This window comes from Monodon monoceros, unplaced genomic scaffold (assembly GCF_005190385.1).
Source record: "Monodon monoceros isolate NGI ecotype Baffin Bay Population unplaced genomic scaffold, NGI_Narwhal_1 Super_Scaffold_21, whole genome shotgun sequence".
Classification (NCBI taxonomy): Eukaryota; Metazoa; Chordata; class Mammalia; order Artiodactyla; family Monodontidae; genus Monodon; species Monodon monoceros.
Genome location: NW_021703778.1, coordinates 88,830,092 through 88,856,832, shown reverse-complemented (window position 1 = coordinate 88,856,832; position 26,741 = coordinate 88,830,092). Strand labels below are relative to the sequence as shown.

At 40.9% G+C, this 26,741-nt stretch overlaps 2 protein-coding genes across 16 annotated transcripts in view; both read left to right on the top strand.

The window, feature by feature from the left end:
* The window catches only part of TMEM62 (transmembrane protein 62), a 77,525-nt gene extending 69,025 nt beyond the window's left edge, over positions 1–8,500 (top strand). For all 15 annotated transcript variants that reach the window (XM_029237579.1, XM_029237578.1, XM_029237572.1 and 12 more), the window contains 3 exons: positions 2,826–2,930; positions 5,206–5,324; positions 7,666–8,500. In XM_029237579.1, coding sequence (XP_029093412.1) covers positions 2,826–2,930; positions 5,206–5,324; positions 7,666–7,992 — 551 coding nt within the window. In that variant the 3' untranslated portion in view covers positions 7,993–8,500. The remainder of the gene's footprint in view (positions 1–2,825; positions 2,931–5,205; positions 5,325–7,665) is intronic.
* A 144-nt stretch (positions 8,501–8,644) lies between these two features.
* Positions 8,645–25,803, top strand: CCNDBP1 (cyclin D1 binding protein 1). The gene is made up of 11 exons (XM_029237587.1): positions 8,645–8,844; positions 9,013–9,072; positions 9,366–9,445; positions 12,133–12,214; positions 13,158–13,254; positions 13,431–13,498; positions 14,083–14,159; positions 14,502–14,782; positions 15,923–15,983; positions 25,022–25,068; positions 25,324–25,803. Exons 1-11 carry the CDS (start codon positions 8,736–8,738, stop codon positions 25,436–25,438), a joined length of 1,077 nt encoding a protein of 358 aa, XP_029093420.1. The 5' UTR covers positions 8,645–8,735; the 3' UTR covers positions 25,439–25,803.
* The last annotated feature ends 938 nt before the right edge of the window (positions 25,804–26,741 follow it).

Sequence of the window (26,741 nt, the reverse complement as noted above, 5' to 3'; positions counted from 1 at the left end):
GCTCTTGTTTTCTACTTCTTTTCTCTTTTCCACGGCACCCAGTTTGTGCATTACAGACAATAAATACTTGTTGAATTAAATGTTCATTATCCCTTCTTGGCTTGGATGAAGTCCCTGGGATCAGGAACTGATTGTGGGGGAAGTGAGCACTGTAGTAAAGGTTAAACAGTAAAATGATGAACTGAATAGGTAGTATACATATCCTACTGAATGTTTGTCTGCTTATATATATATTTTTAAATTCTATGAAAAATTTCAAGAAGCATTATTGCACACATATATTTTGTTGCCCACAGTATAAATAAATAAATATTTGAGGGAGGCCCCAGCTTCATGTGGGAATACCAGTATTTTTGTATAGTTGTTTAAAATTTACAACATATTTTTACCTACATTATCTCACTTAATCCTTACAACAATCCTGTGAGGTAGGTATTATTGTCCCCATTTTAAAGATTAGAAGACTAAGGACTGCAGGGGTTATGTAGGCTGTCCAATGTCTCATAGCTAATAAGAGACTGACCCCAGGTTAGTTTTTTTCTTTAAACAACACTTACCAACTTTGACTACACCTTAGAATCTCCTGGGGAACTTTTTAACATCTCAGTGTCTACACAGCACCCTCAGTGTTTACATAGAATCTCTGGGGGTAGGACCTAAGCATCAGTATTTTTTAAAGCACCCCAGATGATTCCAATGTGCAGTCAGGGCTGAGAAGCACGGCTCTGTCTAAAGCAGTATTTTCAGTCCTGCTGCCTAGAATCACCTGGGTTGCTGTCCCAGCTCCCCTCTTCCCCAGGCCAATTAAGTCAGAATCTCTGGAGGGTGAGACCTGGGCATGAGTATTTACTAAAAGTTCCCTCAGGTTATTCTAATGTGTAGCCAAAGTAGAGAATCATTGCTTAAAGTTTAAAGCATAGCTGCCTCTAAGGCTAAAAATGATGTATTTATAATAAATAATAATTACTATAGGTGGATATGTAGATTAATACTTTGAGAAGTACCAGACTAGAACAAGAAAGAAGCTGAGAGATGAATGAGTAGCAAGTATGAAACACACAAAGTGAGAAAGGCCATGCGTTATCAGGCTTTGTCTGAAATTAACTGTCAGGCTGAACAGTGTTATGAGTATAAAATGAATATGCTGGCCTATTAGGGAAGACGTGCTATTTAACTTACATCAGGCTGTCTTTCACTGGAGCCAGTCCTTTAAACCTTTAAATAGTTCACCTCTAGCATTGCTCAGTGTGTACTGAGCTTGCCATCATAGTCTTCTGCTAACCAGTGTATGATCGGCTGCAGATGAGTGAAATGGCTGGCTGGGGTTGAGGAACTGTGATGCTTTAGTCTGTGGCTGCAGGATGAAGCCCTTATGCTTGGGCTTTCTGGCACTGTATTGTGTGTGTGTGTTTGCCGCACCACACAGCTTGTGGGATCTTAGTTTTCTGACCAGGGAATGAACCTGGGCCCTCGTCAGTGATAGTCCAGAGTCCTAACCACTGGACCACCAGGGAATTCCCTTTAAGAGATGCTAATTTGGAGTTTTGCTGATCCCTTTCAGTTGGAGTAAGAGGATAGCTGTGAGTTAAGAGCTGTATCATATATGGGAAAGGAATATTTGGACAGATACTCATAGTTAAGATTAATTTTTTTTTTTTTTTTTTGCGGTACACGGGCCTCTCGCTGTTGTGGCCTCTCCCGTTGTGGAGCACAGGCTCCGGACGCGCAGGCTCAGCGGCCATGGCTCACGGGCGCAGCCGCTCCGCAGCATGTGGGATCTTCCCGGACTGGGGCACGAACCTGTGTCCCCTGCATCGGCAGGCGGACTCTCAACCACTGTGCCACCAGGGAAGCCCAAGATTAAATTTTGATATTTGTTTGATATGCCTTTGATATATATAGTATATATAGTACTATATATATATAGTTTTTAGAAAATTTTATTGGAGTATAGTTGATTTACAATATTGTGTTAGTTTCAGGTGTACAGCAAAGTGATTCAGTTATACATATATGTATATTCATTCTTTCTCAGATTCTTTTCTCATATAGGTTTTACAGAATATTGAGTAGAGTTCCCTGTGCTATACAGTAGGCCCTTGTTGGTTATCTATCTTATATATAGTAGTGTGTGTATGTTAATCCCAAGCTCCTGATTTATCCCTCACCCCCACGTTTCCCCTTTGGTAACCATAAATTTGTTTTCAACATCTGTAAGTCTGTTTCTGTTTTGTAAATAAGTTCATTTTTTAAAAATTAGATTGCACATATGAGTGATATCATATGATATTTGTCTTTTTCTGTCTGAATTACTTCACTTAGTATGATAATCTCTAGGTCCACCCATGTTGCTGCAAACGGTATTATTTTGTTCTTTTTTTATGGCTGAGTAATATTCCATTATATATGTACCACATCTTTATCCATTCCTCTGTCAGTGGATGTTTAGGTTGCTTCTATGTCTTGGCTATTGTGAATGGTGCTGCAATGAACACTGTGGTGGCCTTTGATATATTTTGATGCAACTTTTGGAAGTTTGTACATTTGGATACTAAATCTCATGGAAAACAGGGATTTGATCATCCTTTGAGCACAGAGTATATGTGTGTTTGTGTGTCACAACTACACCATTGCTTTGCCTTCCTACCCTCTGTAATTCTAAGTGAGTTGGTTTATCAGAATTCCTGAATTTAAAGTGGTGTCATCCATATAACAAATGATTTGCTGAAAATGTAGTAGATGCCCATGGAAGTCTTCTAGAAAATATTATAAAAAACTTGAACTTTGCATGTGTTCACTGGATTTTTCAAATTTATTCTGTTTAGGACCTCCAGGATTTGTAAATTTGACCTCATTTTCCCTTCATGTCTTGAGCAAAATAAGCATCTTCTACTATTCTATGTTGTTGCTGACACTCTATACAGTGCTGGGTAAGTCAATTAGGAAACCTGAGATTGTGGAGAATTCTGCCAAAGAATATACTGAGAATTTTAACAGTAGTCATTTAGGTTCTTGAGAGCATAATGACCGGCACACCACTCTTTCATAAGTCATTTCCTGTGACATGATCTTGGGAAATAAAGTTCTTTCCTAACTTAAAGGACATTTAGTCAACACCAAGTTAACTTAGGGGTGCTGAGAGGACCATGACAATTAGTATTTGGGTAGAAACCTAATAGAAGATAGAAGTTCAGCTTCAATGCCATCTCCTCAGAGCAGCCTTCTTTGACCACCTTAAAGCTTTATCCTCTATTTCACCATACTTTTTATTTCCTTCATTACTTTATCAGAATTTATGATTATCTTCTGTATATATCATCTCTCCCCTCATTAGAATATCCATTGATGTCCTGTCTATCTTGTTCCCCTCTATGCCCAGCATTAAGCACAATACCTAGTATGTAGTTGAGTGACTATTTACTACCGTGTGACTCCTAAAAACTCAGCTCAAAAAAGAGAGAAACTGAGATGAGTAGTGAGTTCAGGCATTTGAGCTCTTCTCTTATATTAATTATTATACCCAATACTGACAAAATCACTTAGTCACTTACGGAAGCAGAAAGCACTGTGAGTCTCTTTTTAAAGCTTTTTACTAATGTTCCTTACTAAGAGTCATTTAGGAGTAGATTAGACTATTTGTTGCTTAGTCTATGTTTTCTACTTTTAGTCCATCTTTGGACTTTTCTTTCCTCATTAGTAACTCCCACCAGAGAACAGAAAGTAGTTAAAGAAATAATATGACCCTTTACAATTCTGTATAACAAGCTATGCCAGATTCCCCTTTTGAGGTTGGTTTTCTTGTTAGAAGATAGGTTGAAGCTGTTTTACACACTAGTCTTCCACTAGGAGGCAAAGCAGGTGATTTGGTTCCTGGCTGTAAAGGAAAACATTAGAAGGGGAGAAGTTGTTTCATTTTTAAAGGTTGAAACTTAAAGGGGAAACACTTTTTAAAACTAATATGTATCTAATGGAGTATATATAATATATATCTGAGAAAATTACCTATGACTTTTTAAAGTTGAACTCTACTCTTTTTTTTTGTTTGTTTTTGTTTTTGTTTTTGTGGTATGCGGGCCTCTCACTGTTGTGGCCCCTCCCGCCGCGGAGCACAGGCTCCCGACGCGCAGGCTCAGCGGCCATGGCTCATGGGCCCAGCCGCTCCGCGGCATGTGGGATCCTCCCGGACCAGGGCACGAACCCGCATCCCCTGCATCGGCAGGTGGACTCTCAACCACTGCACCACCAGGGAAGCCCCTTTTTTTTTTTTTTTTTTTTTTTAATATTTATTCATTTATTTATTTGGCTGCACCGGGTCTTAGTTGCAGCACATGGGATCTTCGTTGTGGCATGTGGGATCTTTTAGTTGTGGCATGCAGGATCTAGTTCCCTGACCAGGGATTGAACCCGGGTCCCCTGCATTGGGAGCATGGAGTCTTAACCACTGGACCACCAGGGAAGTCCCAGTTGAAATCTACCCTTACCAGTAAATGATGGTATTACATTTTGAGAAGGGATATCCGACTGTCCCTTAATCACTCTTGACAATATAGTAGTTCTAGAAGCCTGAACATTGAGAAGGGGCAGTAAATAATAATACGGGGTAGAGAAAAGTCATTCTGGCATTGCAGATGAAAAATTAAAATAAAGAAGTGAGTTAAACTTTGTACATGTTAACCCTGAGTATGTAGTTGATGTACAGAGTAATGACTGTGGGTCAGCCAGAAAAGGTTAAAATACATTCATTAATATTTATAAGAAAGAAGTGTGTTTTAGAATGATTAAAGTGGTTGAAGTCTTATTGCGTAAAGGAGTAGATCTCAGTTATCTGGAAAATTAACTGTGGTATCTATGGAGTACCTTTTTGCTTCTTAAAGGAAATGTTAATGCTTTATATTGAGGTTACTACTGTAATAGAATCTTCTAAAATTTGTGAATGTACTCCTATCTGTTTCTGGAATCTATTCCAGGTATAGCATGTACTCAGGCAATTTTATAATCTAGAGAAATATGGAACAAAGGAGCAAATAATTGGTTAGCTAGGATATTGAGTGCAACACAGAGATTAGCAAAGAAGAAAAGCTATACAAATAAATGCTTATAGATGACTAGTCTCATATTTTTTCATTATTTCTGTAAATGCATGTCATGATGTATGTAATCAGTCATAGTTATTTAACTTCCTTTCTTGTTCATTGCCTCTTTCAGGACCATGGTTTGTTGGTGAAATCACTAAAGGCAAATTGGGTTGCTGCTTTTCCTTTGGGATCTTTGTTGATGGACATTTCCTACAAGGCAGTGTAACGTTTATAGTTGGAATTCTCCAGGTAAGAAGTCAGAAACGCAATTTAAGAACATCTTGGCCTTGTTGGGCTAATTGCATAATAGTTATGAATTAAATCCCAAATCCCAAATTTATCACCATAGATCATGTTTTCTAATTTACTGGCAGGGCAGTCTTTAGTATCTGGTGTTTTGTTTGCTTTTAGAGTGCTTCCTAAGCTCTTTCTTCCACCACTCTTGTAAACATCTAAAATACATTTTTGGCAGGAAGTTTTATAAGAGGTGAAAGAGCTTTTTGTTTTTGTTGTTTGTTTCACTGTGCTTTTTCATCGATAAACAGTGAAAGAAGAGACTTATGGTAGAATAAATGAGACTTCTGGGTAAAACAAAATTGGTTATGATAATGAAGAAGGAAATTGTTTCAGAGGGAGGAAAAGAAAAATAGACACACAAGAAAAGTGGGTCAGTTACCCAGCTTTCTAGTGATGTCCTAGCAATACACTTGTTTATGAAACACTGATATGTTAGGTTTACATTTGGATTGAGATTCCTTTAGAACAAACACAAATAAAAAACCCAGACCTATAGCAAATTTCTATAAATGGGTTTGAAAACTATTTACCTAACAATTTTTCTCTTGTACTCATCTGATGGGGCTAATGGATCAAAATCTGAGGTGATGATCTAGAGTTGTATAAGAGATCCAAAAACATTGTTTGAAATGAGTTCACAGCCTCATAAGAGGGCAGTAAAACATGATCAGCAGGATTAGAGACAGACAAGTAGGGAAGATCTTTGCCTAGTGAACGCTGACCACAGACCAGAATATTCTCTGTTTAGCAGCATTTTATATGTGACTAGATCTGGGTCTAGTTCAGTTTTCTGTTATGTAGATGGAGGCTGTCTCTCAGGAGCACTCTTATTCCAAGTAAAACCTGACCCTTACCAAAAGGTGGGCTTATAGTCATATTTTAATAAATAGTACACTAAGAATGGATTTTATGTATCATTCTAGGCCCATGGCCCCTAAATCTATAATATCTCTGACCTAGACCTCTTCTCTGCACCTCAGGTGCCTATATATCCAACTGCCATTTTGCATCTTCCTTAGATATCTAACAGGAATCTCAACTTAATATACCTCTAACAGGACCTTTAATTTCTATCCCTGAACCTGTTCCTCCCCCAGTTCTTTCCAATTTCAATAAATTATCCAGGATGTATCTTCTCCAGGGTGTTCTTCAATTTTTCTCCTTCCCTCATACTTTATATCTAGTTATCAGCAAGTAGGACCGTATTTGAGCGACCTCCAATACATGTGCTGAATCCACCACTATTACTGTTACCACCACCCTTGTCTAAATAATAATTATTTCTTGCCTGGGCTACTGCAGTAACCCCCTAACAGGTTTCCCACTGCTGCTCTTGCCTCCCTATTGTCAGTTTGCCACAGAGCATGCACTGTAGTCCTTTTAAAATCTTAATCAGCTCACTCATTTCTCAGCTTAAAACCCTTTAAGCAAATCAGTGACGTGATCTGGGTCATGCTGACTGCCCCAGTTTCCACCTGGCTTATCATGTTCCAGCTAACCTCTCCCACCACTGGGCTTTTCATTTGTTTCTTCTGCCTGTAATGCACTTCCTTCCACTGACTCATTTCTGTCCTTCAGGCCTCAGAGGGCCCATCTCCCAGTTACCTCCTGTGACCCAGTTATTTTCTTCATTGAATTCATCACAATCTGTAATTATCTTCCCCCTCCTTTTTTTTTTTCTTTTTGGTTTCTCTTCTCTCTACTAGAATGTAAGCTCTATGATGCATCTTTTCCAACTTGGTCACCCATGTGTGTATCCCTTGTCTAGAGCCTTGCACAGTACCTGCCACATAATGGGTGTTCAATAATTATTTGGTGAATGAGTGACTCATATAGTAGTTAAACTTGGATTATAACTTAAATCTTCTAATTTGTATTCCAGTATTCATTATGCCACTTCACATAAAAATGCAGGGAGAAGAAAAGATACTGATACCCAAGTCCCCCCCACTCTGCCAAAAATAAAAAACAAAAAACAGAGTACTGTATATATGTGTGTGTGTCTGTACACCCACATATTCAGTTCATTTCTACCTTAAACATTATTTGAGGGCTTCAACATAAATGAAATGACACTTGCCTTTAAGATGAACAAAAGGATACAGGAAAATAAACAACTAACTACAAGTCAACTATTGTGAGTGTTATAAGCAAGTGTGATTGAAGCATAAAGAATCAGTTAACCCCCAAGAGGGAAAGCAACATATTTTTAAGAGCCACCAATAATATGTTAGTGAGACCTGACCCTTCCAGGGCTTGCTAATAAGCTAATGGTCCTGTTCGCTCTTTCCAGCTGGTGTTTTTTAACATCCCCTTGATGGTTTACCTGTGTTGGAGCTTGCTACAGCGGTGCTTTGGTCACAGCTTCAGGTCTCATCTCCATCAAGGAAAATACTTGAAAATTGTACCTGTTCACCTACTTATGTTACTACTGTACATCTGGCAGATTTATTCCTGCTACTTTCTTCATATGACATATGGTACTCTAGCTTTATTATTCTCCCCTTTGCGGACCTGGTTGACACTGGTGACACCTGTTCTCATTCGTTGTGTGTGGACACTGAACTCTGCCGAGCTTGGAACCTTCATAGTGCAGTTAAAAAGCCACCTGAGCTCCTGAAGGCCATGTCTCATCATCCACCTATGTCGCCCAGGCCTCTGCCCCAGCAGCAGGCGGAAGGCCAATATTGGTGGGCAAGCCTTGGACGTTCCTTGGACGCCTGGGAGTTGAGGGGATTACCCACTACTGATTCCTGCAGAATGGACTGCAGAAAATTCTCTAAATAATGCCATGATACCTTCCTTCCCCAAGAAGGCAAAGGGTTGATTTGTGAAGAGAAAGCCCTAATCTAGGAGATCCACAGGCCAGGGGCTGGTGGGTATGGGAGTATCTGTGGCCCACCCAGTGTGTTTTTTACGTTACCTCATGTAAAGTACCTAGCACAGTGTGTGGAACTCAGCAGCCTATAAGGGCGCCACTTTAGGGGCAGGGAACCAGTGCAAACTTGGGCCTGACCCTGACTACCCTTGATTAGTTCCGAGTCCTCTTTTCCAGCAGGGTTATGGGCTGTCTGCTTCCTCAGTCGGGGGTGTTTTCGAGTAATTAAATATCAATAAATGAATGATCATAACTCGGTCTGGGACTTTCCTGTGTCGCCGTTCCGGGGCAGGGCGGGGCGAGAGGAGGTGTAGCCGCGCATTGGAGCGCGGAAGGAGGCGCGGCTGGGCCTCTGGGCAGGGGCGGGGCGGGGCGGGGCGGGGCGGGTTGTTGCCGGAAGCGAACCCGCGGCCCGGAAGTGGGGCGGTCACGGCAGTGCGGCTCCCGCAGCGCCTTAGTCCGCGGGCTCCTCGCGTCCTGCTGAGATGGCGAGCGCTGCTGCACCTGCAGCCGCAGACTCCACCCTGCCTCCGCCTTTGGAGCAGCTCCGGCACCTAGCAGGGGAGCTGCGGTTCCTCCTTCCTGGAGTGCGGGGTGAGCTGACGTAGTGGGGACGGGCGACGGCCGGGGCGCGCTTGGGTGGGAAGGGGCGAGGCCGTGGCGGCGGCGGGGTCCGGGCGGAGGAGGTGGGGTCTGGAGGTGACTCCGCTTACCTGTGGTTTTTCTTTTGCGGCCGCCCGGCCCGCACGCCGTGCCCACTAGTCGGCGAAGCCCGGGAGACCACCAAGGAGTTTGATCGGGAAGCCTTTTGGAGGAGACTCCGTGAGTGCCTCTCCTGTTGCAGGCTGCCATCTCTCATCTCTTGCAGCGTCCCTACCCCTTTCCTTCCTGCTTTCCCCTGCCCCATCCTGTCTGTGGGGATACCTCGCCTTACCCATCCACGGCACCTCTGAGATTGAGATAGAAAACACTGATTTGGGGTTGTTTTTTTGAGATGTCTCAGCCGGCAAGGGTGGAGAGGGAACGCGTTATCTTCAAAGTTCATGCAGCCGCTGGAGCCTTATCCTTTTGGCACTAACATATTGGCTCCCGCCTCCTCCTCTATCACCTCCCAGGTGAGGCAGCTATGGCAGTGTCAAGGGCAGCCACGACTCTGACCGAAGTCTTTTCTCGACTTCCACTGCCGTCGCCACAGGTGGGCTTCACTTTCCTACAGTTCTTGTGATGCCTTGTTATTCCTTAGGAATCCTCTCATTTTCTTTCCACGTTTTACATTCAAAGCTGGGGATTTAATTTCCTCATCTGTCAAGTAAGATGGTGGTTCTCACATTACAGGATTGTTCTGAAGATCAAATTGCCAAATGCAGTAGCTGTCATGGGGTGGGCAGCTCTTCTAAATATTGGTTCATTCTGAAGTTCATCCTGGTTATTTCCCTTCTGATAATTTGTTTTAAAAAGCACTTTCTATTTGCTAGATGTTTTCACATACATGATCCTCATCTGACAGATAAGTAAGCAGGCTCAGACGCTCAGGTTAAGGTGGATAAGTAGTGGAGCTAGGATTTAAATTAGGTTCTATCTAATGTCTAAGCTACACCTTTTTTGTTATATTACATAATACTCTTTTACATTGAATTATTTTTTACATTAGTAATAATGTAGATAGTATAAAATTCAAAAGATATCAAAGTTAAATGTGCTAAAAAGTTTATATCTCCTGTCCCTTGTTCCTTTTGTATTATTCCATATACATGCTATGCATATACACACTTATGTATATATACCTGCTTCTTTTTACACAAATGATAGGATACCATAAACACTTTTCCGGACCTTTTTAAAAAAAACTAACAACATAGCTTGCAAATTGATTTTTGGGAGCATATATAAAGTTGCTCAGTTTTTTGTAATGGCAGCATGGTATTCAACAGAGTGGATATAACCATAATTTATCTAACCAGTACTGTGTGGACATTTAAGTTGTTTCCAGTTTGTAACTATTATATTATAAACAGTGCTGTGGTAGATTGCCTAATACAGTCTTTGTGTATATCTATATATTGGTAAAAATTCCCAGAAGTGGAATTGCTAGAACAAAGAATTCGTGCTTTATTATAAAACTTTATTATAAGATACTTGAAAGTAAATATTGTTGGCTGTGGCCAGGCATGCTCTATGCTCAGTTTTTCTAGACCTAGGTATACTTAATTTGGGAGTAAGTTTGTTTTAAAATGACATATTCATTGCCTTATTTTATTTTCATAGTCAATACTTTCATTCTCTTTCTCAATTATATATCTAGATGTTTTGAAATGAAAAAGTCTTCTCTTGCTGCACCTACAGTAGTAAACTCTCTCCACTTACATACCTCAGAGATCTGAGATGAGGAAACAAGAGAATTGTATGAAAGTACTTTAAAAGTTTGTTGAAGAAAGTCAATCTTTATTTCAAAGGGAGTAGTAATGTTACCTTATTTTTCTTATGTGCTGACTCCTTTCTTCCAAATACACTTAGGACTTGTGGCTAAAATTCACAGCTAGTAAGATACCATGAGGAGCAAGAATAGAACTATTTTTCTGTACATGCTCAGGACAGTGGTTTTTTACTCATTGATGAAAAATTAGAATATGGTTTTATTTGAATTATATATATTTGAATCACAATTGCTTTCTTAGGATCTCAGCACATTAGTTCTATTAAAGAATGTTTGGGGTTTTTTTTGTTTTGTTTTATTTTAATTCCAGTTCTTATGGCTTGGTATTTTTATGAAATTATATGTTTGAATGTTGAAACAATGTCAAATTGGCATAAAAGTTTCTAAGTGCTCTCAATCATTGTATTTATCCATCCCAGACTGGTAACAGACCATTTATGGACTGGCACCAATCTGTGGACCACATTTTGCATAATGCTGGCTTAGAATTGAGCAGAGAAGTGAGGACAAAGAAGGTAAGAGAAAGCCAGTGACTGCTTCGAAGAAAAATAGTCAACATTGAGCATTGTAGAGTCCATGCTAATTACTTTTAGATATACTGAGATTCTGTTAGAAAGAGACAGAGACACACAGAGGCAGAGAGACAGACAACTGGTTAATGGCCTAAGATAGAGTTGGCAAACTTTTTCTGTAAAGGGCCAGATAGTATACATTTTAGGCTTTGCAGACCTCAACTTTGCCCCTGTAGTGTGAACACAACTGTAGACAATATGTAAACCAAGAGTGTTGGGACTTCCCCGGTGGTGCAGTGGTTAAGAATCCTCCTGCCAATGCAGGTTCGAGCCCTGGTCCGGGAAGATCCCACATGCCACGGAGCAACTAAGCCCGTGCGCCACAACTACTGAGCCTGCAAACCTAGAGCCTGTGCTCCGCAACAAGAGAAGCCACCGCAATGAGAAGCCCACTCACCACAATGAAGAGTAGCCCCCGCTCGCCGCAACTAGAGAAAACCCGCACGCAGCAACGAAGACCCAATGTAGCCAAAAAAAAAAAAAAAAAAAGTGTGGCTGTGTCCCAGTAACACTTTATTTACAAAACCTGGCATTGGGCCTGATTGGGCCCTTGGGCCCTAGTTTGCCAACTCCTGGTCTAAGATATGGTGAATACCTCAAAACAGATCACAAATATCTTGGGATATAGAGTATCAGGAATAAGTTTTTCCTGCTGTTTCTTCGTGTCTTAATCAGTTGTCTGCTCAGTATCTGGTATCCAGCTAACTCCTCTCTGGTATGTTATGAGAATAGCACAGGGCCTAACGCATAATAGGACTTCAGAAAATGTTTGATGATGCTGTACGGATGTCTGCTCTCTTCCACAGTAGATGGGTTGACCACATTGATCTAATCCATTTCCTTTTTTCTTTCTGAAATTGGCTTATCACCTCATAGGAAACCCAGAAGTTCTCTGAACAAGTGCATGCTTCCATCAAGGCAATTATTGCAGTATACTATTCGCTTCCCAAGGATCAGGGTAAGCCACTCCATACACGTAAGCATTCAGTTTATGGGATAGATCTTTGCTACTATGACAGCTTCTATCCTGAAACTTTTACCTTTTCCTCATTTTGAGCATGTAATGTAACTTTCTCCCATAAAGTGCAGTCAAAGGTAGTTATGTAATATATGTGACCTCCATAAGTAAGCGTTTGTGCTAAGGTTCAGATGCTGTGTTCCCATCTCCCCTGCCTTGCCTGACTCTTTTTTTTTTTTTTAAATAAATTTATTTTATTTATTTATTTTTGGCTGCATTGGGTCTTTGTTGCTGAGCGCGGGCTTTCTCTACCTGCAGCGAGCGGGGGCCACTCTTCGTTACGGTGCACGGGCTTCTCATTGTGGTGGCTTCTCTTTTTGTGAAGCACAGGCTCTAGGCATGCGGGCTTCAGTAGTTGTGGCTCACGGGCTCTAGAGCATAGGTTCAGTAGTTGTGGCACACGGGCTTAGTTGCTCCGCGGCATGTGGGATCTTCCCGGACTGGGGTTCGAACCTGTGTCCCCTGCACTGGCAGGCGGATTCTTAACCACTGTGCCACCAGGGAAGCCCTTGCTTGACTCTTAACATTTTTAATTCTCCCTGGCTCCTCCCTCTCTCTAACATTATAACTGCCACAGATGCTGGTTGGATATCAGCCCCATCCCCAGGCCCAGGCAGTCCCCAGGCTCCTCCACCCATATTACATCACATGCTGTTCCTGAGCTCCCTTATAGGTTAAGTGGCCTCCAGCCCTGCTTGTATATTCATGCCTTGATTATAATCATGCTATAATTATAAATGAGTACATGTCTCGTGGATCTTCAGGGCTACGCATGTGGTTTAAACTTAAAGTGTTTTATCCACAGTTGTCAAAAAGCCACTGGTTTTTTAAAAATTTATTTTTGGTGACGACCAGGCTGCTTAGTCTTTGGGTTTGGCTACAGGAATCACCCTGCGAAAGCTGGTACGGAGTGCCACTCTGGACATCGTGGATGGCATGGCTCAGCTTGTGGAAGTGCTTTATATCACTCCAACTCAGAGGTAGTGATGCCACAGTTGGGGTTATTGGTTAATGGGGTTCCTTGCTTCTGGGAGGGGGGAAAAACTCATTTTAACAGCAAAGTTACTGATAACTGAGAATAATGACCAGCAGGAAGGACCTTTTAGGAAACAGGAACCTAGGTTATTGATACATCCTTATTGATTCCTTTCTGCAGCCCTGAGAACCTTATTTCCTACAACAGTGTCTGGGAGGCGTGCCAGCAGGTGCCTCGGATCCCAAGAGGTGGGTGAGAGTGCAAAGTGGACATCGACTCTGCTGGCCAAAGCAGATAGACCTCTCATATCTAGCTGCCATTTTTGTAGTATATATGTATTTTTACTTATATAAAGAGCTTAGTGAAATAGATCTGGTTTATCACCAACATGAAAAGACAGGTATTAATACTTTTTGCCAGTCTTTTTAGTTCTCATAACTTCTAAATTCAAACACTCTCTGGCTGTGGCTCTGTCTCTTGTTGAAAGACATGGTTTCCTCTTCTGGTCCTGCCCCAGGGGCAGTATTTTGAGGACACTGAAGCAGTTATGAGGTAGAGCCTGCTAGGCCAAAAGCAGTGGTCATCCAAGAGGACCATGATGAGAAACATCATATGACCATTTTATTTCTTCCTGTGGTGAATGACAAAAAGCTTTTCAGCCCCTGTCTGAGTACCCAGAGGATGTATGTGAGAAGAATTTTACATTAAACTGCTGCCCTTGTTGACTGTCCTTGGCACTCCTTTCAAATGGGAACATTGTTGCTTTTTGCAGACTTAAGAGAATTGTTGGGTTTCTTCTCTAATTGTAGTACTTCCAATTCTTCACTCATAGATAACAAAGCTGCAGCCCTTTTAGTGCTGACAAAGAGTGTGGATCTTGTGAAGGATGCACATGAGGAAATGGAGCAGGTGAGGGGACCTCTGTCTTTGATGGTCATCAGAAGGCAACTCTGTCTAGATGAGGATCGGTTATAAAGAGAGAAGATGTGCTGAGCGTCGACCAAATAGGTCCCATCCTCACTCCTGTCCTCCATCTCCTATCTCCCACCCCGTGCTGGTGTGTGATTTAGTACCATTCCCCTCTGTTCCACTGCTGCACTAGGAGAGTCAGAAGAGGGTTTATGAAGTGATTCAACTCTGTAGCCATTAGGGAAGTAGCAGGCTAAAGTTTGGGGACAACTCGGACATGATGCTGAAAGTACAACACCTTTTTATTTTTTTGGCATTCACATGTATCATGGTGTGCCTTAGGCTGTGGAAGAATGTGACCCTTACTATGGCCTCTTGAGTGACATTGAGGAGGACAACTCTGACAACCACGGTGATGAGGAGGATATATTGGGATGTCCAAGCAATCGGGACTCATATTGGTCAGAGGAAGATCAGGAGCTCATAATCCCGTGCCTTGCACTGGTGAGAGCATCCAAAGCCTGCCTGAAGAAAATCCGGCTCTCAGTGGCAGAGAATGGGAAGAAGGATCAGGTGGCTCAGCTGGATGACATTGTGGACATTTCTGATGAGATCAGCCCTAGGTAAGCGTCATCTCCACTCAAAACCTCTGAGCAGCAGCATTCTGATGTCAACTTGTGCCGTCAACCCAAGGTTTTTCCCCACCTTTTTATTTTGAAAATTTTCAAACCTACAGGAAGGTTGAAAAAGTATTGCAGTGAGTACCTATACCTCCATCTAGATTCACCTATTCACAATTTTTTCTCTATTGGTTTATTTCTCTATAATTAGAGGTAGCTTTTTAAAAATTGAAGTAGATGTGCCATTTTTATCCCTGAACCATTTGAGAGTAAGTTGCAGACATTAATGACATTTCACCCCTAAATATTTCAGTGTGTATCTCCTAAGAACAAACATTCTTACTCTTAGTATTACATTTAAGAAATTTACATCAACTATAATAATGTTATCTAATATTCAGATTTCCCCAGTTGTCTCTACAATGTCTTTTATAGCTTTTTTTTTTAAAATTCAGGGTTCCGTCAAGGTGTCATACCACATTTGGTTGTCTTCTCTTTGGTGTCTTGCAACTAAAACAGTCCTTGTCCTTCTTAGCTTCTTTTGACACTGACTATTTTTTTTTAATTTATTTTTTTAACATTGACATTTTTAAAGAATCCAGGTCAGTTGCCATGTAGAATATCCAACAATCTGGATTTATGTGATTGTTTTCTCATAATTATATTCAGGTTAAACACTTTTTGGCAAGAATATCACATAGTTGAGTGTTTTGTGCTTTTCATTGTGTCATATCATATTGGGGAGGCACATGGTGTTAGTTTGTCCCATTATTGGTGGTATAGTAATAACTTGATTGCTTGGTTAAAGTGGTGCCCACTTTAGTGGCATTCAGGGATGAACCCTGCCTGTGTTAGTTATTAAATTTATGGTTTCAGATCCTCACATTTTTAACTAAATTAATTATGTCCCATCCTACTGGTCAAGGGAGGTTTTCCCCCCAGCTTCCTAGTGAAACAGGGTATGTATGTATTCCGTAAATACTGGTTGAATTGGTTATTTATTGGTTGCCCAATTTAAGGAACTGATACGCATTTCTGGGAGTCATTTTTTCACTAGTCACATCCTTACTTGTGTACTGGAGACCACCTAGCTGAGCTTTCTTCCTTCTTTGTTAATGGTTATTTTTGCTTTCTCCCCTTAAGTGTGGATGATTTGGCTCTGAGCATATACCCACCTGTGTGCCATCCGACTGTGCGAATCAATGTAAGTACCGGCTTTGAGGGAATAGCTACAGACCTAATTGGTAGAATTTCAGTAATCACTAGTATTTCCTTTAAGCTATAGGGAATATGTTTATTTGTTACACTTGGATGCAAGTACAACAGTAATGTCACGATGTGTTTGTGCTTGATCTTTATCAAGCTGAATTTGAATTCTAATAGCCACGAGCTGTGGTAGTACTCTCTTCCATAACCACTTGGGTAATCATTTAGAAAAACCCAAAGACCATGGAAAATCCTGCTTTGAAAAGAAAGTCTTAATTACTACAGTGCTTTAGGATTCTTTCAACCTGAAGTCACAAGTTTCTAATTTCCTATATAAGCCAAAATAGGTGTTTCAGAAACATACTCTGTTTTAATATCAACACATTGTGTAATTTAACCACAAGGGTTAAGCTCTTTATAAAAATCTGATTTTATTATATTCTTTCAAGTCCTGGGTCCTGTGCTAGAGTTCTATTCTCTTATTTTTATAAACTTCAACTTCTTATGTCTCATTTTATTGGAAAGAGAAGCAAAACTGCCAGTGGCTTATATTTTACCATCAGATGTATCAATCCTAATAATATTTGGTAAATTAGATAGAGGAAATTAGAGTGATCAAATGTATCTTCACAATGTGCAAACACCTTGGAGTACAATAGGATCCTTTTGGGCATTAACTTTTTTTTTCCCACATACACTTTTTTAAAAGTTGACTTCGTAAGAAATAAACATCTTTAGCAATATGCCTTGTCAGTTACCCCAAATAAAATTTTAAGGAATGCACAGTGTATTGGAAGCATACATAACATCCTCATGTTATCTTGTTATTGGTATTCCTAAAATTCTGTAAGTAAATTAAAAAAAAAAAAATCCAGGGGCTTCCCTGATGGTGCAGTGGTTAAGAATCCACCTGCTGGAAGTCGGAGGAAGATGGCAGAAGAGTAAGACGTGGAGATCACCTTCTTCCCCACAGATACACCAGAAATACATCTACACGTGGAACAACTCCTACAGAACACCTCCTGAATGCTAGCAGAAGACCTCAGACCTCCCAAAAGGCAAGAAACACCCCACGTACCTGGGTAGGGCAAAAGAAAAAAGAGTAAACAGAGACAAAAGAATAGGGATGGGACCTGCACCAGTGGGAGGGAGCCGTGAAGGAGGAAAGGTTTCCACACACTAGAAGCCCCTTCGCGGATGGAGACTACGGGTGGCAGAGGCGGGGAGCTTCGGAGCCACGGAGGACAGCGTGCAGCAACAGGGGTGCGGAGGGCAAAGCAGAGAGATTCCCGCACAGAGGATCGGTGCCGACCGGCACTCACCAGCCCGAGAGGCTTCTCTGCTCACCCACCGGGGTGGGCGGGGCTGGGAGCTGAGGCTTGGGCTTCGGTCGGATCACAGGGAGAGGACTGGGGGCATGAGCACAGCCTGAAGGGGTTAGTGCACCACGGCTGGCCAGGAGGGAGTCCGGGGAAAAGTCTGGACCTGCCGAAGAGGCAAGAGACTTTTTCTTCCCTCTCTGTTTCCTGGTGTGCGAGGAGAGGGGATTACCAGTGCTGCTTAAAGGAGCTCCAGAGACAGGTGAGAGCCGCGGCTATCAGCGGGGACCCCAAAGACGGGCATGAGACGCTAAGGCTGCTGCTGCCGCCACCAGGAAGCCTGTGTGCGAGCACAGGTCACTCTCCACACCTCCCTTCCAGGGAGACTGTGCAGCCTGCCACTGCCAGGGTGCTGGGATCCAGGGACAACTTCCCCAGGAGAATGTACGGCGCGCCTCAGGCTGGTGCAACGTCACGCCAGCCTCTGCCGCCTCAGGGTCGCCCCACATCCTTACCCCTCCCTCCCCCCGGCCTGAGTGAGCCGGAGCCCCCGCATCAGCTGCTCCTTTAACCCTGTCCTATCTGAGCGAAGAACAGACGCCCTCCAGTGACCTACACACAGAGGCGGGGCCAAATCCAAAGCTGAGCCCTGGGAGCTGTGCGAACGAAGAGAAAGGGAAATCTCTCCCAGCAGCCTCAGGGGCAGCGGATTAAATCTCCGCAATCAGCTTGATGTACCCTGCATCTGTGGAATACATGAATAGACAACGAATCATCCCAAATTGAGGAGGTGGACTTTGAGAGCAAGATTTATTATTTTTTCCCCTTTTCCTCTTTTTGCGAGTGTGTATGTGTATGCTTCTATGTGAGATTTTGTCTGTATAGCTTTGCTTTCACCATTTGTCCTAGGGTTCTATCCGTCTGTTTTTTTGTTTTTTTACTTTTTAAAAAAATTGTTTTCTTAATAATTATTTTTTATTTTAATTATTTTATTTTATCTTTATTTTATTTTACCTCTTTCTTTCTTTCTTTCTTTCTACTTTTTCTCCCTTTTATTCTGAGCTATGTGGATGAAAGGCTCTTGGTGCTTCAGCCAGGAGTCAGTGCTGTGCCTCCGAGGTGGGAGAGCCAATTTCAGGACACTGGTCCACAAGAGACCTCCCAGCTCCACATAATATCAAATGGCAAAAATCTCCCAGAGATCTCCATCTCAACACCAGCACCCAGCTTCACTCAACGACCAGCAAGCTACAGTGCAGGACACCCTATGCCAAACAACTAGCAAACAGGAACACAACCCCACCCATTAGCAGAGAGGCTGCCTAAAATCATAAGTCCACAGACACCCCAAAACACACCACCAGACGTGGACCTGCCCACCAGAAAGGCAAGATCTAGCCTCATCCACCAGAACACAGGCAGTAGTCCCTTCCACCAGGAAGCATACACAAGCCACTGAACCAACTTTAGCCACTGGGGACAGACACCAAAAACAATGGGAACTATGAACCTGCAGCCTGCAAAAAGGAGACCCCAAACACAGTAAGATAAGCAAAATGAGAAGACAGAAAAACACACCGCAGATGAAGGAGCGAGATAAAAACCCACCAAACCTAACAAATGAAGAGGAAATAGGCAGTCTACCTGAAAAAGAATTCAGAATAATGATAGTAAAAACGATCCACAATCTTGGAAATAGAATAGAGAAAATGCAAGAAACATTCAACAAGGACCTACAAGAAGTAAAAATGAAACAAGCAACAATGAACAACACAATAAATGAAATGAGAAATATTCTAGATGGGATCAATAGCAGAATAACTGAGGCAGAAGAACGGATAAGTGACCTGGAAGATAAAATAGTGGAAATAACTACTGCAGAGCAGAATAAAGAAAAAAGAATGAAAAGAACTGAGGACAGTCTCAGAGACCTCTGGGACAACATTAAACGCACCAACATTCGAATTATAGGGGTTCCAGAAGAAGAAGAGAAAAAGAAAGGGACTGAGAAAATATTTGAAGAGATTATAGTGGAAAACTTCCCTAATATGGGAAAGGAAATAGTTAATCAAGTCCAGGAAGCACAGAGAGTCCCATACAGGATAAATCCAAGGAGAAATACGCCAAGACACATATTAATCAAACTGTCAAAAATTAAATACAAAGAAAACATACTAAAAGCAGTAAGGGAAAATAAATAACACACAAGGGAATCCCCATAAGGTTAACAGCTGATCTTTCAGCAGAAACTCTGCAAGCCAGAAGGGACTGGCAGGACATATTTAACGTGATGAAGGAGAAAAACCTGCAACCAAGATTACTCTACCCAGCAAGGATCTCATTCAGATTTGATGGAGAAATTAAAACCTTTACAGACAAGCAAAAGCTGAGAGTTCAGCACCACCAAACCAGCTTTACAACAAATGCTAAAGGAACTTCTCTACACAAGAAACACAGGAGAAGGAAAAGACCTACAATAACGAACCAAAAACAATTAAGAAAATGGGAATAGGAACATACATATCAATAATTACCTTAAATGTAAATGGACTAAATGCTCCCACTAAAAGACACAGATTGGCTAAATGGATACAAAAACAAGACCATATGTATGCTGTCTACAAGAGACTCACTTCAGACCTAGAGACACATACAGACTGAAAGTGAAGGGATGGAAAAAGATATTCCATGCAAATGGAAACCAAAAGAAAGCTGGAGTAGCAATTCTCATGTCAGACAAAATAGACTTTAAAACAAAGACTATTATAAGAGAGAAAGAAGGACAGTACATAATGATCAAGGGATTGATCCAAGAAGAAGATATAACAATTGTAAATATTTATGCACCCAACATAGGAGCACCTCAATACATAAGGCAAATACTAACAGCCATAAAAGGGGAAATCGACAGTAACACATTCATAGTAGGGGACTTTAATACCCCACTTTCACCCATGGACAGATCATCCAAAATGAAAGTAAATAAATAAACACAAGCTTTAAATGATACATTAAACAAGATGGACTTAATTGATATTTATAGGACATTCCATCCAAAAACAACAGAATACACATTTTTCTCAAGTGCTCATGGAACATTCTCCAGGATCGATCATATCTTGGGTCACAAATCAAGCCTTGGTAAATTTAAGAAAATTGAAATTGTATCAAGTATCTTTTCCGACCACAGTGCCATGAGACTAGATATCAATTACAGGAAAAGAACTGTAAAAAATACAAACACATGGAGGCTAAACAGTACACTGCTTAATAACGAAGTGATCACTGAAGAAATCAAAGAGGAAATTAAAAAATACCTAGAAACAAATGACAATGGAGACACGACGACCCAAAACCTATGGGATGCAGCAAAAGCAGTTCGAAGAGGGAAGTTTATAGCAATACAATCCTACCTTAAGAAACAGGAAACATCACGAATAAACAACCTAACCTTGCACCTAAAGCAATTAGAGAAAGAAGAACAAAAAAACCCCCAAAGTTAGCAGAAGGAAAGAAATCATAAAGATCAGATCAGAAATAAATGAAAAAGAAATGAAGGAAGCGAAGCAAAGATCAATAAAACTAAAAGCTGGTTCTTTGAGAACATAAACAAAATTGATAACCCATTAGCCAGACTCATCAAGAAAAAAAGGGAGAAGACTCAAATCAATAGAGTTAGAAATGAAAAAGGAGAAGTAACAAATGACACTGCAGAAATACGAAAGATCATGAGCGATTACTACAAGCAACTCTATGCCAATAAACTGGACAACCTGGAAGAAATGGACCAATTCTTAGAAATGCACAACCTGCCAAGACTGAATCAGGAAGAAATAGAAAATATGAACAGACCAATCACAAGCACTGAAATTGAAACTGTGATTAAAAATCTTCAACAAACAAAAGCCCAGGACCAGATGGCTTCACAGGTGAATTCTATCAAACATTTAGAGAAGAGCTAACACCTATCCTTCTCAAACTCTTCCAAAATATAGCAGAGGGAGGAACACTCCCAAACTCATTCTAGGAGGCCACCATCACCCTGATACCAAAACCAGACAAGGATGTCACAAAGAAAGAAAACTACAGGCCAGTATCACTGATGAACATAGATGCAAGAATCCTCAACAAAATACTAGCAAGCAGAATCCAACAGTACATTAAAAGGATCATAGACCATTATAAACTGTTTATCCCAGGAATGCAAGTATTCTTCAATATACGCAAATCAATCAACGTGATACATCATATTAACAAATTGAAGGAGAAAAACCATATGATCATCTCAATAGATTCAGAGAAAGCTTTCGACAAAATTCAACACCCATTTATGATAAAAACCCTGCAGAAAGTAGGCATAGAGGGAACTTTCCTCAACATAATAAAGGCCATATATGACAAACCCACAGCCAACATCGTCCTCAGTGGTGAAAAACTGAAACCATTTCCACTAAGATCAGGAACAAGACAAGGTTGCCCACTCTCACCACTCTTATTCAACATAGTTTTGGAATCAGAGAAGAAAAGGAAATAAAAGGAATCCAAATCGAATCCAAATCGAAAAAGAAGTAAAGCATGTCACTGTTTGCAGATGATGTGGTACTATACATAGAGAATCCTAAAGATGCTACCAGAAAACTAATAGAGCTAATCAATGAATTTGGTAAAGTAGCAGGATACAAAATTAGTGCACAGAAATCTCTGGCATTCCTATACACTAATGATGAAAAATCTGAAAGTGAAATCAAGAAAACACTCCCATTTACCATTGCAACAAAAAGAATAAAATATCTATGAATAAACCTACCTAAGGAGACAAAAGACCTGTATGCAGAAAATAAGACACTGATGAAAGAAATTAAAGATGATACAAATAGATGGAGAGATATACCATATTCTTGGATTGGAAGAATCAACATTGTGAAAATGACTCTACTACCCAAAGCAATCTACAGATTCAATGCAATCCCTATCAAACTACCACTGGCATTTTTCACAGAACTAGAACAAAAAATTTCACAATTTGTATGGAAACACAAAAGACCCCGAATAGCCAAAGCAATCTTGAGAACGAAAAACAGAGCTGGAGGAATCAGGCTCCCTGACTTCAGGGTATACTACAAAGCTACAGTAATCAAGACAGTATGGTACTGGCACAAAAACAGAAATATAGTTCAATGGAACAGGATAGAAAGCCCAGAGATAAACCCACGCACATATGGTCACCTTATCTTTGATAAAGGAGGCAGGAATGTACAGTGGAGAAAGGACAGCCTCTTCAGTAAGTGGTGCTGGGAAAACTGGAGACATATATGGAAACATATAAAAGTATGACATTAGAACAATCCCTAACACCATACACAAAAATAAGCTCAAGATGGATTAAAGACCTAAATGTAAGGCCAGAAACTATCAAACTCTCAGAGGAAAACGTAGGCAGAACACTCTATGACATAAATCAAGATCCTTTTTGACCCACCTCCTAGAGAAATGGAAATAAAAACAAAAATAAACAAATGGGACCTAATGAAACTTCACAGCTTTTTGCACAGCAAAGGAAACCATAAACAAGACCAAAAGACAACCCTCAGAATGGGAGAAGATATTAGCAAATGAAGCAACTGACAAAGGATTAATCTCCAAAATTTACAAGCAGCTCAATAACAAAACAAACAACCCAATCCAAAAATGGGCAGAAGACCTAAATAGACATTTCTCCAAAGAAGGTATACAGATTGCCAACAAACAGATGAAAGAATGCTCAACATCATTAATCATTAGAGAAATGCAAATCAAAAGTACAATGAGATATCATCTCACACCAGTCAGAATGGCCATCATCAAAAAATCTAGAAACAAATGCTGGAGAGGGTGTGGAGAAAAGGGAACACTCTTGCACTGTTGGTGGGAATGTGAATTGGTACAGCCACTGTGGAGAACAGTATGAAGGTTCCTTAAAAAACTACAAATAGGGGCTTCCCTGGTGGCACAGTGGTTGAGAATCTTCCTGCTAGTGCAGGGAACGTGGGTTCGAGCCCTGGTCTGGGAAGATCCCACATGTCACGGAGCAACTGGGCCCGTGAGCCACAGCTACTGAGCCTGCGCGTCTGGAGCCTGTGCTCCGCAACAAGAGAGGCCGCGATAGTGAGAGGCCCGCGCATCGCGATGAAGAGTGGCCCCCGCTTGCCACAATTAGAGAAAGCCCTCCCACAGAAACGAAGACCCAACACAGCAAAAATAAATAAATTTAAAAAACTACAAATAGAACTACCATATGACCCAGCAATCCCACTCTTGGGCATATACCCTGAGAAAACCATAATTCAAAAAGAGTCATGTACCAAAATGTTCATTGCAGCTCTATTTACAATAGCCCGGAGATGGAAACAACCTAAGTGTCCATCATCGGATGAATGGATAAAGAAGATGTGGCACATATATACAATGGAATATTACTCAGCCTTAAAAAGAAACGAAATTGAGTTATTTGTGGTGAGGTGGATGGACCTAGAGTCTGTCATACAGCGTGAAGTCAGAAAGAGAAAGACAAATACCGTATGCTAACTCATATATATGGAATCCAAGAAAAAAAAATGTCATGAGGAACCTAGGGGTAAGACAGGAATAAAGACACAGACCTACTACTAAAGAACGGACTTGATGATATGGGGAGGGGGAAGGGTAAGCTGTGACAAAGTGAGAGAGTGCAATGTTCGTATATACATTACCGAACATAAAATAGGTAGTGGGAAGCAGCCGCATAGCACAGGGAAATCATCTTGGTGCTTTGTGACCACCTGAAGCCCATGCATCTAGAGTCCATGCTCCACAACAAGAGAAGCCACTGCAGTGAGAAACCTGCGCACCACAGTGATGAGTATCCCCCCGCTCACCGCAACTAAAGAAAGCCCATGCAGCAAGGAAGACCCAATGCAGCCAAAAAAAAAAAAAAAATCCAGTTGCTTCTGCTATTATATATCCTGAGCTATCAGCAATTGGGACAAATTCAGGTTATATTCTTCCTTTTTCTGATTTCTTTAATTAAAAAATATTTTAAATATAGAAAAACTTATAAAGATATTATAGCTGGATTCCCTGGTGGCGCAGCGGTTAAGAATCCGCCTGCCAATGCAGGGGACATGGGTTCAAGCCGTGGTCTGGGAAGATCCCACATGCCGCAGAGCAACTAAGCCCGAGTGCCACAACTACTGAGCCTGTGCCCTAGAGCCTGCAAGCCACAACTACTGAGCTTACATGCCACAACTACTGAAGCCTGCGTGCCTAGAGCCCGTGCTCTGCAACAAGAGAAGCCACTGCAATGAGAAGACTGCACACCACAATGAAGACTAGCCCCTGCTCACCGCAACTAGAGAAAGCCAGCGCAGCAACAGAAGACCCAATGCAGCCAAAAGTAAATAAATAAATAAGTTTATTAAAAAAAAAGATGTTATAGCAACAGTATTAAGATTTTGCTAAATAGAGAAGAATCCATGATCCCACCACCCTAATCTAATCAACATTTTTGTTTTTCACTGTTTTCTCCAATGGATTTTTTATTACTTGAGTATTAAGTAATAATAATGACTTTTTAACAATGACTTTTTATTACTTGAGTATTAAAATATTTTAGCTCTCCTTCCCCCCCACCCCCTATTTTTCCCTCCTTTCCTTTTTATGGTAGGGCTCAGGGTGAGTAACTTCTCTTGTTTTTTTCTAGTGTGCAAAACTTGTATCTGTTTTAAAGAAGGCACTTGAAATTACAAAGTGAGTATGAAGACTTATCCCCAAATAGCTTTTTGAGAATAAACCTATATAGCCATTCTCAACACCCAAACGCCCATTTTGAGGAGCAGAAGGTGAGTGTAGTGTTTTCTTTCAACTTTACCTGTGGAGCAGCTGTATTTCTGCAGAGAAACTTGCCTTTTCTTACTGTAATTTTCCCTGTGCTCCCTTTTGAGGATAGGTTTTTCCTTGACAGTATAATAAATTTAACTTCTGGTTTTCCCATTCCATTTGCAGAGCAAGTCATGTGACCCCACAGCCAGAAGATAGTTGGATCCCTTTACTTATTAATGCTGTTGATCATTGCATGAACAGAGTCAAGGAGCTCACTCAGCATGAAGTTGAATTATGAATTTTCAGGCTCATTTGTACTCGCCTCTCTCCCTTTCTTACTGTCGCAGCCAAGCTCTGATGTCTGCTTTTAGAATGGGGCTAGGATACTTTCTGGATCGAAAGGGAGGTCCTATCTATACTTATCAAGAGACACTATTACCAAAGTTTGTTGATTAGGCCAAACTGGCAATTATTTATAAACCATATGAATATGATATGTTTTTCTGTGCCAGATATAAAAGATAACTGTGAGTTTTTGTTCTTGAGTTGCCTCTCAGAGATTCCTGGGGAAGCTGCCTTATTCCCTATTTGCAATAATGTGTGTCGTTTCATTGTTAAAGATATTGATAGTCTCAATAAAATGCTAACCTGCTAGTGGTTAAATGAGTACCTTTCCAAAGTCTTTTCTGCCAGAAATATGTGGGTTGAGACTAACAACATTGCTTTTGTTATAGGTTTATAGGTCTAAAGATCTGATTCTGCTCAGAAATATATTTAGAAGAAAAAGACTTGAATTTTTTTAGAGCAGATGTCTCCAGAACCCCTCTTAGTACTTCAGCATGTTATAGAATATAATTATTCTTACCAGGAGGTTCTTCTGAATATTATTCCAGTTTACTCCATGCCTCTATTGGTATTGAGCTTGTGAAAATTAATAAAGGGAAACCTTCTTTAAAATGAGTTGAGAGGCCAGAAAGGGCAGGGCGGGGGGGGGGGGGGCGGCTCTCATGCAGTACCACTGTAGGTCAATAACAGGAAGGACTGTCAGTTACAGACAGGAATGATGTATATTGCCTCTCCTAGGAGAAACTGACTACCTCAGCTACTAAGCCAGTGAGAACCCCTCATCACCCTGAATTCTTGCTTTCCTCCATGGAATTTTGTTCAGAACTCCAGCTTCCTCCTTTTTACTCCTTCATTTGTGGGACTTGCCTGTGGCTTTTACCATAGCCTGTTTGACCCGAATTGCAGTTCTTTGTTATTCCTGAATAAACCCATCTTACTGGTAATATAACTGGCTGTTTTTTTAGGTTAACAAGCTCAGTTGTTAGGTTTGTTCACCTTATTGAACAGGGTTGTTTTCCTTATACATACTTGTATTGTTGTTCTCTATTTTGTATTACATATCCCCAAATGTAAGTACAAAATTTTTATAAATCAAGAAATTTTAAACGTATGAGAGTTTATATAATATTAAGGGCCTCTTCAGTTAATCCTTTTGCAAAACCATCGCCAGTTAATTATATTTTTGCATCAGTCTGGAAAATCACATCTTGGAAAGCATGGTAAACCTGGAAGGTCATATCTTAGAGAGCAAGGTA